The sequence below is a fragment of the Armigeres subalbatus genome, chromosome 3 (genome assembly GCF_024139115.2).
Source record: "Armigeres subalbatus isolate Guangzhou_Male chromosome 3, GZ_Asu_2, whole genome shotgun sequence".
Taxonomy (NCBI): domain Eukaryota; kingdom Metazoa; phylum Arthropoda; class Insecta; order Diptera; family Culicidae; genus Armigeres; species Armigeres subalbatus.
In genome coordinates this window covers 313,977,198-313,993,109 of record NC_085141.1, presented here as the reverse complement: position 1 = coordinate 313,993,109, position 15,912 = coordinate 313,977,198, and the positions used below count along the sequence as shown (strand labels likewise).

At 45.9% G+C, this 15,912-nt stretch overlaps 1 protein-coding gene across 1 annotated transcript in view; it reads right to left on the bottom strand.

Moving 5' to 3' along the window:
* The window catches only part of LOC134220834 (fatty acyl-CoA reductase wat-like), a 32,330-nt gene extending 16,631 nt beyond the window's left edge, over window positions 1-15,699 (bottom strand). Inside the window, exon 1 of the mRNA XM_062699954.1 lies at window positions 15,258-15,699. Within this exon, the coding sequence (XP_062555938.1) occupies window positions 15,258-15,536 (279 nt within the window). The 5' untranslated portion in view covers window positions 15,537-15,699. The remainder of the gene's footprint in view (window positions 1-15,257) is intronic.
* Between the last annotated feature and the right edge of the window lie 213 nt (window positions 15,700-15,912).

Genomic DNA, 15,912 nt, shown 5'->3' with positions numbered 1-15,912 from the left:
TCTATCTCCAAGACTGAAGTTGACTGTAATCCAGACAGCTTTGCAAGGTTGGGTAATGAATACTGTTGGTACTGTGTGTACACATTTTTTTTTCTCTTGAGCAAGGGTAAACGGAAATCTGCAACCAAACACCTGAGGAGGTAACTCAGGTAGTGTGGGGATGGGTATGTCATGTAACTCTTACCCGACCCACTAAAACCAAAACTCTTTAGCCAGTCCGTACCCCCGGCCCGCAATTAAGCAATACATCAGGGGGGGACTATTGAGAACGCTCACGCCTATGCTAACGCACTTGACGTCAATACACACAACATCGACTTCAAGGGTGGCTACCTCACCACCCGTCGATCGCAAGCTATGATAGTAACCTAGCGGTCCGTATCATAATCTCACGTTGGAGATGAGCACCCCGACAACAACCACCGCGCATGAACCACAATGACCTCTATATCTACATACTGAGGTCCCCGCAGCCCACCCGCGACATGTTGGTTGTCGGGGTGAGCAAAGTGTTCACTGCATCACAGGTGCCCTTACTGCACTCGTTAGTTTTGTTCAAGACGCCACCACCGCTGCAGTTTCGACATAATCTGTTGAGATGCTGTGTTCACCGCATTCCATATAGTTTCCTCCCGGCACATCCTCTCGACGAGGTTGTCCGGGGTTGTATCCATACCACTAATGATGGCATTGCCACCACAGCATGGCATTGCGTTCTACTTCGAATCGCGGGCATGCGAACATCACATGCTCTGCCGATTCTACCTCACCTACACATTCAGGACACTTCGCAGAATCTGCGAAGCCAAACCTGTGTAGGAATTTTTTAAAGCAACCATGTTCAGACAACACCTGTGTTAGGTGGAAGTTGACCTGACCATGCTTCCTATCAACCCAGTTGGACACATCCGGAATTAGTCTGTGGGTCCAACGACCTTTGACTGCGGTGTCCCATGCTCTTTGCCATTTAAGCAACGAAGCTGCTCTCTTGACACGTTGCACTTGCGCCGAGTCCCTTTCGTTGTAGCACTCCACATCTTCCTCTAGGAGTATGCCAATCGGCATCATTCCAGCTATAACGCACACCGCCTCATATGATATGGTGCGATACGTAGGCACATCAGCCGGTGTACTCTGATCAATTTCTTTACATTGTACTCGGCTTTTAGTGCATAGACAATGCTACGCCAACGCCGATCTGTTGGACATCATTCGTGATAAAGATTTTATCGCCAATGAAGCCTGCTGACATGCATAATCGACGTGGCTCATAAAATTGAGCTTATCATCGATCATCACGCCCAGATGCTTGAGAGACCTCACGGAGTTAACTGTGCAGGTCCCTACTCTTATCCTCGCGTGCTGCAACCCATGGCGGTTATGCACTACCACGACTTCCGTCTTGTGGTGTGCAAGGGACAACCGTCTCGAGTTGAGCCATTCCTCCACTCTGCCAATCGCGTATGAAGCCTTCAGTCTGACTTCGTCGAGAGTGTCACTTGTTACTTCTAGCATTACGTCATCCGCGAAGCCTTCTATCTCCACACCGGCCGGGAGACTTAAGCGTAATACTCCGTCGTACATAATATTCCACAGAACCGGTACAAGGTTCAATCCCTGTGGAACACCTGCAGACACTACGATCGACTTTTGACCAGCATCAGTGTCGTATAACAGCACCCTGTTCTGAAAATAACTTTTCAGTATCCTGCACAAGTAATCCGGAACTCTCAATCGGTGTAGGGAGTCAGCAATTGCTGCCCAGCTAGCATTGTTAAACGCGTTTTTTACATCAAGTGTGTGGTGATCTACCACTACATTGTCCTTTACCAACTACCCGTCGAGGTAGGTTAGGATGATAAAAACAGGCAGCTCATCGACGGGTAAATAATTATGAATATTTACCTCTCGATAGTTACCTGACAATGTATATATATAGCACGTAATTAGAATTAATAAATTAGAGTTAAGGTAGAACCAAAGGCGTTTGGTAACTCTCCCAGATATCACATACCCAGAGGACGACGGCTTCACTTCATTGGTGGCAGCGGTGCGATGCGTTGGACATCAGAGGAGCATAAACGGAACAGGAAACGGAACTGAGGTTCGAAGAAGTCGGAAGTCGGCAGTGCCGATACGATAGAAGATGTGGTAAAAGTTACACCCAGGTCCACGGATCGAATTGACAGCAGTTTGTAAAGGTAGGTATTCTTGGCAGGATGTAATGATCCTTCTCGAGATGAAGGCGTTATTACAATCCTTGATCACTGCCGGTCCTCGAGAGGTACCTTCATAGCGCAGGATTGCCAAAACACCATTGTTGCATAATTATTTGCACACCGACACATCCTGCTGAAGAAGAAGTTGTCTTAAAAAAAATGATAGAAATCTTTTTTTTCCCTTTGGGGATGAGTAATGTGGTGATCTACCACTACATTGTCTCAAAGCATCTACCCGTGAAGGTAGATCAGGACAATGAAAACCAGGCAGCTCATCGATAGGTAAATAATTATGAATATTTACCTCTCGATAGTTACCTGATCATGTATATATATTGTATTGTATGTAAATAGATAATAAAATTAGAGTTAAGGTAGAGCTTGTTCTTCTTTCCACCGACAATATCACATTCCCTAGGAGCTGGAGATGGCTGAGGCCACTCCAGAGAGGACTCGGTTCGCTTCATTGGTGGCAGCGGTGCGATGCGTTGGACATCAGAGGAGCATAAACGGAACAGGAAACGGAACTGAGGTTCGAAGAAGTCGGAAATCGGCAGTGCCGATACGATAGAAGATGTGGTAAAAGTTGCACCCAGGTCCACGCATCGAATTGACAGCAGTTTGTAAAGGTAGGTATTCTTGGCAGGATGTAATGATCCTTCTCGAGATGAGGGCGTTATTGCAATCCTTTGATCACTGCCGGTCCTCGAGAGGTACCTTCATAGCGCAGGATTGCCAAAACACCATTGTTGCATAATTATTTGCACACCGACACATCCTGCTGAAGAAGAAGCAGCTAATCCGAAAAAATAAATGATTTAAATAGTAAATCATTTATTTTCTCATAGGGGATGAGTAATGTGGTGATCTACCACTACATTGTCCTTTACCTACTACCCGTCGAGGTAGGTTAGGATGATAAAAACAGGCAGCTCATCGACGGGTAAATAATTATGAATATTTACCTCTCGATAGTTACCTGACAATGTATATATATAGCACGTAATTAGAATTAATAAATTAGAGTTAAGGTAGAGCTTGTTCTTCTCTCCACCGACAATATCACATTCCCTAGGAGCTGGAGATGGCTGAGGCCACTCCAGAGAGGACTCGGCTCGCTTCAAGTGTAATCAACGCGCAGTACCTCTTTTGTTTAAACCTCTCGCTATCTTGGCCGTATCCGTTACCGCTCGAATTGCTTCGATGGTAGAACGGCCCTTACGGAAGCCATACTAGTTGCTGGATAAGCCACCAGCACACTCTGTATAAGCCGACAATCTATTCAGAATGACCCTCTCTAGCAGCTTCCCAGCTGTGTCGAGTAGGCAAATTGATCTGTAGGTCGAAGGATCCCCCGGCTGTTTGCCAGGCTTCGGTAATAGCACCAATTTCTGCCGTTTCCATCGATCTGGGAAGTTTCCTTCATCCATGCATCTCTGGAGGCAGCTCCTGAACATATCTGGATTGGCAAGAATGGCGTGTTTAAGGGTCAGGTTTGGAATACCATCCGGGCCTGGCGCCTTATTGAGCTTAAGTTTTCTTGCGGCTACGATAAGCTCTTCGTTAGTCACTAGCGGTACCACGTCAACTGACTCGTACGGGGTAGCGGGCCAGTCCGATGGTTCATGTTTCGGAAACAATCCCTCTACTATACCGGCTAACATCTCTGGGGATCTTTCAGGAGGTGTGCTATTGGTCCTAGACATCACTATCCTGTATGCATCTCCCCACGGGGTGTCATTCGCCATCCTGCACAGCTGTCTGGAATACCCCACGTCTATCGAGTCGCTCAGCGTCTATTCTAGCACGTCGCAACCTCCTTTTAGCTCTAAGACAGGTTCTACGAAGATCTGCAATCGTGTCATACCACCAGTACACTGGTTGTCGATTTCCTGGGGGTTGGGTCTTCCTTGGCATCGCCACGTCACAGGCACGTGTAAGTACCTCTGTCAGTTCGTTACCGTTCAGTCCTGTATTCCTACTCTCCCAGCGCAGCGCCTCTTCCAACAGCTCTTGATTGAACTGTGAGGTAAGCCATCCGGAATCAATTGCACCACCTCTTCTCGTCGTAGTTTTCCGGGTATACTCGACCATAAAACGTACTTCCTTATGGTCGCTAGAAGTATGACCCTCGTGGACCATCCACCCTGGTTCTTCAGTTCATCCTGCGCTCGGTCCTCTAAACGTTGGCACTTGACCTTCGTTCAGCAGAACTACGTTCAATACCGCTAGTGACTCTAGCAGGATATAACCTCTAGCGTTAGCAAGCCGGGAGCCCCAGTCCACTGCCCACGCATTGAAGTCACCTGCTACAACTATTGGTTTAAGGCCAGTTAGTTTCGCCGCAAGAATATCAACTACCCTAGTGTACTGCTCTATACTCCATCTAGGAGGACAGTAGCAGCTACAAAAGTAAACACCGTTTACCTTTGCTATGACGAAACCCTCATCGTCGGGAGAAGATATTATCTTCTGGATGGGGTATCGCCCACAAGTCCAGATTCCCACCATACCGGACTTGTCCGCAATCCAGCTGCCGTTCCTGGCAGGGATGCGGTATGGGTCGGACAGCAAGGCAACATCAGCTTTACACTCGATAACCTACTGTTGTAGCAGCAGCTGGGCCGCCTCGCAGTGGTTCAAGTTTAGCTGTGTTACTTGCATGTCTGGACCCTTCTAGAGGCCGGACAGACCTGAGCACCGATGAGATGCCTATGGTCTGCCCCCGGAGGACAGATCAGGCATCTCGGTGCAGCCATGTGATTTAAGCACGAGTTTGGACGCCAATGGTCATCCATAAATCACGTGGATACATTTTTGTGATATACGATACCGCTCACTTTTCCTCCGAGTTTTTTTGTTTCCATATCTTTGTACGGACTAAGATCTTCAGCGAGACTCCTCTCTCCTGCTCCCCCTCATCCTATCCCCCTTTCGCCCTATACGCCTCACCAAAGGACCTCGTGGTTTATGGACGACCATTCATAAATCACGTCACAAAAAATATTCCAGACTCATTTCATTTTGTAATTAGTTCTCAGATGTAAGTTAACTTAAATGCAAAAATATATGATATAACTTCAAAAAAAAAAAGTTGCACTAGACCCCCCGACGGATTATTTACATCCAGGTCGCAAATGAATGGTATGACTCCCCTCTGTCATGTAGCAAAATTTCAGGAATGCCGATTTTTTTAGTTGAAGTTGTTCTACAAAAGACACCGTGATACGTCCGTAATCACTTCCATCGTCTGGACTCCATCCTCCCCGTGGTTAGTCATCACCGAGTTAATGACTTTGGTCAGAGTGGGGCCGTCCATCTTGACGTCCACCGGCACCTCGTCTGACCCACCACGGGCTCCGCCATCGCCTCCCCCCGGCGACCTTTGGGGTGACCGATCAAGGCCACTGCGCCTGGCGAAAGGGTTCTCCTTGTCGCCATTCGCCTCACCTCCCTCCTTCGTAGTTTTGGGTTTTGTTAGGTTAATCATTGTAATTGGGTCCCCCTTGCGGCTGCTGTCGAATCCTGTTGGTGTAGTCGCCTTCACGATCCCATGGTTATCTATACATACCTTACGGCATGCAGGGAGGCCATGCGAGGGTTGACACTTTCGTGTTCAGAGCCTGATCAGCGCTAGTCAGGAAGGAGTATCTGAGCCTACTCCCACTCAGCTTCCAGCTGAGCCACCGCGTGCTACAAGACCCGCCAGGGTTTTAGGTACCGCGTGCTACAAGACCCGCCAGGGTTTTAGGGGACGGAAGACAGCCTGGCCATTAGCCCATTCGCCGTTTCAGGTCGGTGTCACCCGGCCTTACTAAGAGAATAGATTAACCAGACTACCAGCCCTCGCGTTCACAATATTTCAATATCCAAATACAAGTCTAATAACACGCAACCAGTATGCCATAATCAGGGTCTTACTGGTATCAACCCTGATGTGCCAATAGCACTCCCTGGGCTTGTGTTTTTGAAGCGGCACACAGTCGCTTTGATAAAGTCTGCTTACGGGCACTTGTGGTTTTTTGGGAGGGATTTTAGCCGAGCCCACTGCTAAATCCCACCATGCCCTAGGCAGTTCTCCCTGACTCGCAGACAGCTGGGGAGGGGTCGTCAAGCCCTTGAACATGGTCCCTGCTGCCCCCTTTGTGTACATATCTGAAGGAATAAAATCGACACCATTACGTGATTCCTGAGCTTCTTATCCAGCATATCATTTCTTTTTCTTAGTTGTAAGAGCAACTTGAAGGTAAATCTTGTAGTCATCTCCAGCGGGAACTTTGTTTAAATGCTTACAGGGAAGGAAGGGGGAGGGGGTTGTTCCTCTCTCGAGGTGAAAATATGATCGAGCGTCTGTCCACCAAAGACTTGATACTCACAGCAGAATCTGTTCCACATGTAACGGGCGGCCGACCATCGTCCGAAGGTTAACGATGCAAAACTATGCACTACGGTCCCCCTGAAATTCATAGAGCTTGGTGTCAGACCATGCGAGCATCTCACTTTTCGCAATGGGAAATGATAAGGGAGATGTTTTATTTCTAATTTATTTTTCTTACTCTTCTACTCTTCCTCTACCGGAAGAAGGATTAGCTCGGAGGGGGCACTCTTGAGGACTACAGGAACACAGTTAAAGCAGCCATTAACGACGGCAGATATGAGCAACATATAGGGTATGGAGAATTAAGGTGGCGGATCGATGAATAAAATAAAAACTTCCCCTCCAAGTTATGAAATGGCCAACTGAGGTTTTTAGAGGTATTAATAATATTGCATACACTGAGGGTTCAGCAGGGGCGAATAGGGCACTGCACGGACTGCTTTGTCTCTTTCTCGCTGCAAAGAAATTTGAAAACAACAAGGCCAGTAAACGTCAAATTTCCTGAAGAACAAAAGAGAAAGAGATTCGTTCGTGCAGCGCCCTATAGGGCACTGCACGGACTGCTTTGTCTCTTTTTCGCTACAAAGAAATTAGAAAACAACAAGGCCAGTAAATGTCAAAATTTATGAGGAACGAAAGAGAAAGAGATGTTTCCGTGCAGTGCCCTATAGGGCACTGCACGGACTACTTTGTCTCTTTCTTGCTGCAAAGAAATTAGAAAACAACAAGGCCAGTAAACGTCAAAATTTATGCGGAACGAAAGAGAAAGAGATGTTTCCGTGCAGTGTACGTACACCCGATTCTTTTTTTACACGGGGAATGCGTTCCGTGTAAAAAAAAAGTTTTCTCGACGAATCATGCAAAATGGAGCAACTTTGCAAAAATTTTGTATGTGATTTTTTTTACACGGCCGTGTAAAAAAAATCCGTGTAAAGACAGAATCGGGTGTACGTATTTACGGAACATCAGGAAGCCGATATTAACGCATTTGCCAAAATTACACGCGGCGCTCCCTTTGGGAAACGACGCACCGCACTTTCTTCAGTATACTCGATTCTTATGGGGAGAAAGCGCTTTTGGAAACGTTACAACAGCCGCGCGGTGTATCGTATTGACAGCACCCTACAATATAATGACGAAAAGTCTTCCTGCAGGGCAGTTTTGCCGGCTACGCGAGAGACTAAATTGTGCAGGGGTAAGAAAACTGAAATTTACGTTCAGTGTATTATTGTTGGTGCGCGATCAAACGTGTTTCGTTACTTTCGCGAGATCCGGTGATTATTTCTGTTTTGTGCGATCGGAAAGTAAATCAATCATTGCGTGATCGATCATGTTTCATATTGGAAGCAGAACTTTCGCGAGATCCGAGGATTAGGTTCGGTTTGTATGGTTAGAGAGTAAGTAAATCAGTGCGCATTCAATCGTTTTTCGTATCGGACGCAGAATTTTGGCGAGATTCGGGTGATTAATTTTGTGTTATACGGTCGGAAAGTAAATCAATTAGTGCGCGAATAAACGTGTTTTAAATGAGGGTTTTCTTGTGTTTTCTATCGGATGCAGAACGATCGCGCGGTAATCGAAATGCTTAGTTCTGCTTGTGCGGGTAAGTGAATTAACTGGAAAGTGCGCGTTTGGACGCAGAACGATCGCGCGAATCACCGATATGCTTGTACAAAACTTGTACAAAAAAATTAAGTTGCTTACCAAAACGACATCCTACAGATTAACTTCTCATCTAATCCACAGTCACTTTCCCGTGGCGCTCACGGAGATGCAGAGGATTCCTCGGTCTCTTGTACCAATGAGTATTGAACTAATTTTCCTTTCCTAATGGTCGTGAATTATTGACACTCGAAAGCATGTACATTGAACAGCATCTGTTGGTTCTGACATTTTTACTTAGTTTGGAAGGAATTGAAATTTTCAAAAATTGTTGATAACAAAAAACTAAATGAAACTGGAAATTGGCGCGAAGTCAATTTATGTTTATATGGAATTTGTATGGGAAAAACTTAAAATTTATATTATCAAAATAATGCTAATAGACATATGGGAGTTGGAAATTTCGAACATTTTTGAATTTTGAACTGTCCTACTGAACAGCTACCGGAGGAGTGGAAGGAAGGGGCTATATGCCCCATCTACAAGAAAGGCGACAAGCTGGAGTGTGAGAACTATAGAGAAATCACCATCCTTAATGCCGCCTACAAAGTGATATCCCAGATCATCTTCCGACGTCTGTCACCAATAGTGAATGAGTTCGTGGGAAGTTATCAAGCCGTATGACGGCCGCTCCACAACGAACCAGTTCTCTACTGTACGGCAAATCCTTCAAAAATGCCGTGAATACCAGGTTCCAACGCACCATCTGTTCATTGATTTCAAGGCGGCATACGACAGTAGCACTATAGACCGCGTAGAGCTATGGAAAATTATGGACGAGAACAACTTCCCTGGGAAGCTTACCAGACTGATCAATGCAACGGTGGATGGTGTGCAAAACTGTGTGAAGATTTCGGGCGAACACTCCAGTTCGTTCGAATCGCGCCGGGGACTAAAACAAGGTGATGGACTTTCGTGCCTGTTGTTCAACATTGCGCTAGAACAGCGGTTCTCAACCTGGGGTACATGTACCCCTGGGTGTACCTTTGCTGGCCCCAGGGGGTACCTCAAAAAAAATGCATAATGGCGGATGTATTTAAATTCCAATAAAAGCTCATTCGTAAAGTTTTGATATTTTTTTATTCTTATACTTTGTATTGTACATAATATGCATAGCGATCGGTAATTCAAAGACTTTTGAATCCTGTCCATCCCTAACAGTACAGTGTATAAACTTCTGTGGGTCAAAAGATCATTAGGACAAAACGTGGTGTGAATTTTTTTTTTAAATCTTCAATGGTAGATTACATTGGAGACTTACTAATGGAGGCAAAATTTTGAAAAATATTATTCTGAACTAAAATCTATAATCAAAAGGTTCGGAAGCCTTCATTTTAGAGACATGAAGGCTTTTCCGGAAAGCTCTGTTGATTTGTTGCAATAAACTTGGCAGTCTCCTTTAAAGAGGCTCGGAAGTCTCCATTTAAAAAGCTCGTAGGTCTCGTTTTAAGAGGCTCGGAAACCTTCTTCCACCTTTAACCTCTTTTTCGGAAACATCTTTCTAAAGGCTCAGACACCTCATTTCAAGAGGCTCGATAACTTTCTCCCAAGAGGCTCGGAAGCCTCCTTTCAAGAGGCTCGGAAGCCTCCTTTCAAGAGGCTCGGAAGCCTCCTTTCAAGAGGCTCGGAAGCCTCCTTTCAAGAGGCTCGGAAGCCTCCTTTCAAGAGGCCTCAGGCCTCCTTCAAGAGGCTCAGAAGCCTCCTTCAAGAGGCCGGCCTCCTTCAAGAGGCCCGGAAGCCTCCTTCAAGAGGCCCGGAAGCCTCCTTCAAGAGGCCTGGAAGCCTCCTTTCAAGAGGCTCGGAAGCCTCCTTTCAAGAGGCTCAGAAGCCTCCTTTCAAGAGGCTCTGGAAGCCTCCTTCAAGAGGCTCAGCCTCCTTCAAGAGGCCCGGAAGCCTCCTTCAAGAGGCCTCGAAGCCTCCTTCAAGAGGCTCAGGAAGCCTCCTTTCAAGAGGCTCAGGCCTCCTTTCAAGAGGCTCAGAAGCCTCCTTTCAAGAGGCCTCAAAGCCCTCCTTTCAAGAGGCTCGGAAGCCTCCTTTCAAGAGGCTCACAGCCTCCTTTCAAGAGGCTCAGGCCTCCTTCAAGAGGCTCGGAAGCCTCCTTCAAGAGGCTCGGAAGCCTCCTTTCAAGAGGCCTGGAAGTCTCCTTTCAAGAGGCTCGGAAGCCTCCTTTCAAGAGGCTCCAAGAGGCTCGGCCTCCTTCAAGAGGCCTCAAGCCTCCTTCAAGAGGCCTCGAAGCCTCCTTTCAAGAGGCTCAGAAGCCTCCTTCAAGAGGCCTCAGGAAGCCTCCCTTTCAAGAGGCCTCAGAAGCCTCCTTTCAAGAGGCCTCAGCCTCCTTTCAAGAGGCTCGGAAGCCTCCTTCAAGAGGCCCCCTTCAAGAGGCCTCAGCCTCCTTCAAGAGGCCTCGGAAGCCTCCTTCAAGAGGCCTGGCCTCTTCAAGAGGCCTCAGCCTCCTTTCAAGAGGCCTGGAAGCCTCCCTTCAAGAGGCCTCAAGCCTCCTTTCAAGAGGCCTCGGAAGCCTCCTTTCAAGAGGCCTCAGGAAGCCTCCTTTCAAGAGGCTCGGAAGCCTCCTTTCAAGAGGCCTGGAAGCCTCCTTTCAAGAGGCTCAGAAGCCTCCCTTTCAAGAGGCTCAAGCCTCCTTTCAAGAGGCTCAGAAGCCTCCCTTTCAAGAGGCTCGGAAGCCTCCTTTCAAGAGGCCTCGAAGCCTCCTTCAAGAGGCCTCGAAGCCTCCTTTCAAGAGGCTCGGAAGCCTCCTTTGAAGAAGCTCGGAAGCCACACTACCAAAAATATCTATATAAGATATATGTGTCGCCGTTATAAATTTTTGCAATATCTTCACCCTAATATAATCGATATAGAACCACACATAAATTAAACAATTGCTGATTCGAGACCACACATAAAGTTTATTTGGATATATATTTTATTAGTAGTTCGCGTGGAGAATGGTTATGTGTGCGCTGGTATACATCATAAGTTAAATCTATGGATTTTTGCCAATAAATATGTGTGGATTTTTAGTAGTGCACCTTTCAAGAGGCTCGGAAGCCTCCTTTCAAGAGGCTCGGAAGCCTCCTTTCAAGAGGCTCGGAAGCCTCCTTTCAAGAGGCTCGGAAGCCTCCTTTCAAGAGGCTCGGGAGCCTCCTTTCAAGAGGCCTCAGAAGCCTCCTTTCAAGAGGCTCAGAAGCCTCCTTTCAAGAGGCCCTGGAAGCCTCCTTCAAGAGGCTCAGCCTCCTTTCAAGAGGCCCGGAAGCCTCCTTCAAGAGGCTCAGAAGCCTCCTTTCAAGAGGCTCAAGCCTCCTTCAAGAGGCTCGAAGCCTCCTTTCAAGAGGCCTCAAGCCTCCTTCAAGAGGCCTGGAAGCCTCCTTCAAGAGGCTCAGAAGCCTCCTTCAAGAGGCTCAAGCCTCCTTCAAGAGGCCTGAAACCTCCTTTCAAGAGGCTCAGCCTCCTTTCAAGAGGCTCGGAAGCCTCCTTTCAAGAGGCCTGGAAGCCTCCTTTCAAGAGGCCTCGAAGCCTCCTTTCAAGAGGCCTCGAAGCCTCCTTTCAAGAGGCTCGGAAGCCTCCTTTCAAGAGGCTCGGAAGCCTCCTTTCAAGAGGCTCGGAAGCCTCCTTTCAAGAGGCTCGGAAGCCTCCTTTCAAGAGGCTCGGAAGCCTCCTTTGAAGAAGCTCGGAAGCCACACTACCAAAAATATCTATATAAGATATATGTGTCGCCGTTATAAATTTTTGCAATATCTTCACCCTAATATAATCGATATAGAACCACACATAAATTAAACAATTGCTGATTCGAGACCACACATAAAGTTTATTTGGATATATATTTTATTAGTAGTTCGCGTGGAGAATGGTTATGTGTGCGCTGGTATACATCATAAGTTAAATCTATGGATTTTTGCCAATAAATATGTGTGGATTTTTAGTAGTGCACCTTTCAAGAGGCTCGGAAGCCTCCTTTCAAGAGGCTCGGAAGGCTCCTTTCAAGAGGCTTGTAAACCTTTTTTCAAGAGATTCGGATGTTTCCTATCAGGAGGATTGGTAACCCTACTATGAGGAGGCTTGGAAACCTCCTTTCAAGATGCTCAGAAGCCTTCAAATGTCCTTAAAGTCTTGTAGGAAGCTTGATATATAAATTGAAATTAAACAGTTCCACGGAATAACGAAAATTTCAGACAATTTTTTGGAGAGCCATAAATTTCGTTAAATTTCAGATCCGTTTTAAATGTATCTTATGAGTTATGCTTATTTTCATTTATAGCGAAAAAATAGGGGGTACCTCAATGAAAGAATAAGTTTGAAGGGGTACCTCTAAATAAAAAGGTTGAGAACCGCTGCGCTAGAAGGTGTCATGCGGAGAGCCGGGTGTAACAGCCGTGGTACGATTTTCAACAGATCCAGTCAATTTATTTGTTTCGCGGATGACATGGACATTGTCGGCCGAACATTTGCAAAGGTGGCAGAACTGTACACCAGCCTTAAATGTGAAGCAACAAAAGTTGGGCTGATGGTGAATACATCGAAGACAAAGTACATGCTCGTGGACGGAAACGAGCGCAATAGGGCCCGCCTGGGAAGCAGTGTTACGATAGACGGGAATACCTTCGTGATGGTCGAGGAATTCGTCTACCTCGGATCCTTGCTAACGGCTGACAACAACGTTAGTCGTGAAATACGAAGGCGCATCATCTGTGTAAGTCGGGCCTGCTACGGGCTCCAGAAGAAACTGCGGTCGAAAAAGATTCGCCACCGCACCAAATGTGTCATGTACAAGACGCTTATAAGACCGGTTGTCCTCTACGGACATGAAACATGGACAATGCTCGAGGAGGACTTGCAAGCAATCGGAGTATTCGAGAGACGGGTGCTTAGGACCATCTTTGGCGGTGTGCAAGAAGATGGTGTGTGGCGGCGAAGAATGAACCATGAGCTCGCCCAACTCTACGGCGAACCCAGTATCCAGAAGGACATGTTGCAAGAATGCCGGATAGCAACGCTGCAAAGATGGTGTTCGCTTCCGATCCGGCAGGTACGAGACGGCGTGGAGCACAGCGAGCAAGGTGGGCAGACTAGGTACAAAACGACTTGGCGAGCATGGGGCGCATTCGAGGATGGAGAGATGCGGCCTCGAACCGTGTATTGTGGCGTCAAATTGTTGATTCAGTGTTATCTGTTTAGATGTAAACAAAATAAATGAAAATAAATGAAATGAGACCAATAGTCCTCTACGGACATGAGGCCTAGACGATGCTCGTGGAGGACCAACGCTCACTGGGAGTTTTCGAAAGGAAAGTGCTGCGTACCATCTATGGTGGGGTGCAGATGGCGGACGGTACGTGGAGGAGGCGAATGAACTACGAATTGCATGAGCTGCTGGGAGAACCATCCATCGTTCACACCGCGAAAATAGGAAGACTGTTTTGGGCCGGGCACGTAGCCAGAATGTCGGATAGTAACCCGGTGAAAATGATTCTCGACAACGATCCGACGTGAACAACAAGGCGGGGTGCACAACGAGCAAGGTGGATCGATCAGGTGGAGGATGGACCGAGCTGAATGGAGAAGATTATTATGTACTGCATGGGTCACTCCGGCCTTAGCCTGGTAATAAATAAAATAAAAATGTTCAATGAGATGGAAACGGGACAGTTCTTCTAAAATGGCACATTTTTCCCAAGTCTCAACATTTTATATATAATAATTTCCAAAATAATCACAGTCTTAGTACTTCGAAGAAAAAATATGCCAGAAATCAGTTAGCACCTATTTTAAGTACAAGTTTTAATGGAAATATATATCCTCGAAATATTTTCAATCTCTTCTAAAAATAGTTTGTACGTTTGTAAGGGTTATTGAAATATGATCTGAGTTGAAATAAAAGAATACAAGATGGGAATCTATTCATATTTAATTTAAACATGAATTTGCTCATTTGCTGAAAGCAAAGACGTTTTTACCAAGTGATGAAAAGGTATTTCCTGAAAGCGTAACGATTGCCAGTGACAATAAAATGAGATACCCTATTTTGTACTACAAAGCCAATAAAAGTATCCCACATCTGCTCAGATAGCTTGTCGATTCTCACAAAGCTTAAGACAGTTTAAAAAGTTTCATATTCCTGCTACACGCTACATGAGTGAAAAAAAACTCTACTCTGTGGTTCTATCACAAGGATCGCCTGATCCTTGCAGCGTTGAAAAATAAAAAAAGTATTCGAGCACCACTTTGCTCCTATAGATTCACGTCAGTCAGCATCATAGGGCGTCAGTCAGCATCTAATATTATATAAGCTCTACGACCGGCTGGTCAAGTTCAGCCACTTATGAGTAGAGTGTGAAATTTACAATACGTTGTCTTCCATTTCCATTGGAAAATTTTCTTAGCACCCTCCATGTGTTAAAAGTTTAATTTTTGTCGAATACTTTTCAGTTCAATCAATGATTTTCGCCTAATTTTCGGATATTGTCCACCCAGAGTGGAAAATAATAACTATGTTTGAAACTCGATTTGAGCATAACAGATTCCACCACCTGATTGTTCCTTTGGAATATACGTGTGAGTACGAGACACTGAAAACGGCCTTACTGTTGAGGTCAAAATACGCATCTGTCAAACATTCCACTAAAAGCTTGAAACAATTTTCCTGTAAAAAAACGTTACAGCTTAGGCGCTTGAATTGCAGGACGTTTACTTTCTTTTACACAGGATACATTTGATATGGAAGCCAGAATGGCAAGACTTCATCATGCATAAAACTATGACAAGCATTGTCTCTCCGTTGTGCCTATCTGTTAGATAGTGCAGTGCACACAATTAAAAATTTTCAACATGTGCACGTTCAACTCCCCATAAATTGCTTTCATCATTGTTTGTCCACGGCTGAAAAATCCCCCGCCAGTGTCATAAGGTATTGCACTATCGAAACGTGCACAACACAATCAGCTTAACAATTTTGTAAATGTTTTCCAATCATCAACAAGACACGATACCGTCGCTCCACATACCGAATCCTGCATCAGCTTGACTAGCCGCTCCTGAGCACTCATGTCGTCCTTCCGGCGAATCAGCAGAAAGACTTTCTTCACTTCCAGACAGCGCAACACTTTCTCCAAGAGAATTTTTCCGAGAAAACCAGTTCCACCCGTTATCAGGATGGTTGCATCTTTGTACATGGATAGAATACGATTCGGCTCGCTTGGTTGAATACATTCTTCACTAGTCCCGGTTTGACTGCCGCCACTATCCGTAGTGTTGGAAGATGCTTTGCTATCACTTATCGACATGATATACAGCCGCACAATCAGTCGGTTCAGCCGCCAGGATCGGGTGAGGACTTGTAAGTACTATCGCGGGCGTTTAGAACGGAACTGAACTGCTGTGTGGTGGCATCGGAATATTTTCCGGCAGCCGTCGATAGAGGCTTAGATAAAGGACGGGGACAAAAACAGGTGATTTTTCTCACCGTTGATAATTTATAGTTTGCTGACGATAGGACAGGAGGGGTGTACTACGGAATGATTGAAAAAGTAGGTTTAAACGGCTGATGAGCTATTGATTTTACTTTTACAACACAAGCATTTGGCACGGATCAATCAAGTGGGGTTAAAAATAGACTGGTTCGTCTAAATAAAAATAGGATGCTACGACCATTTGCATTTA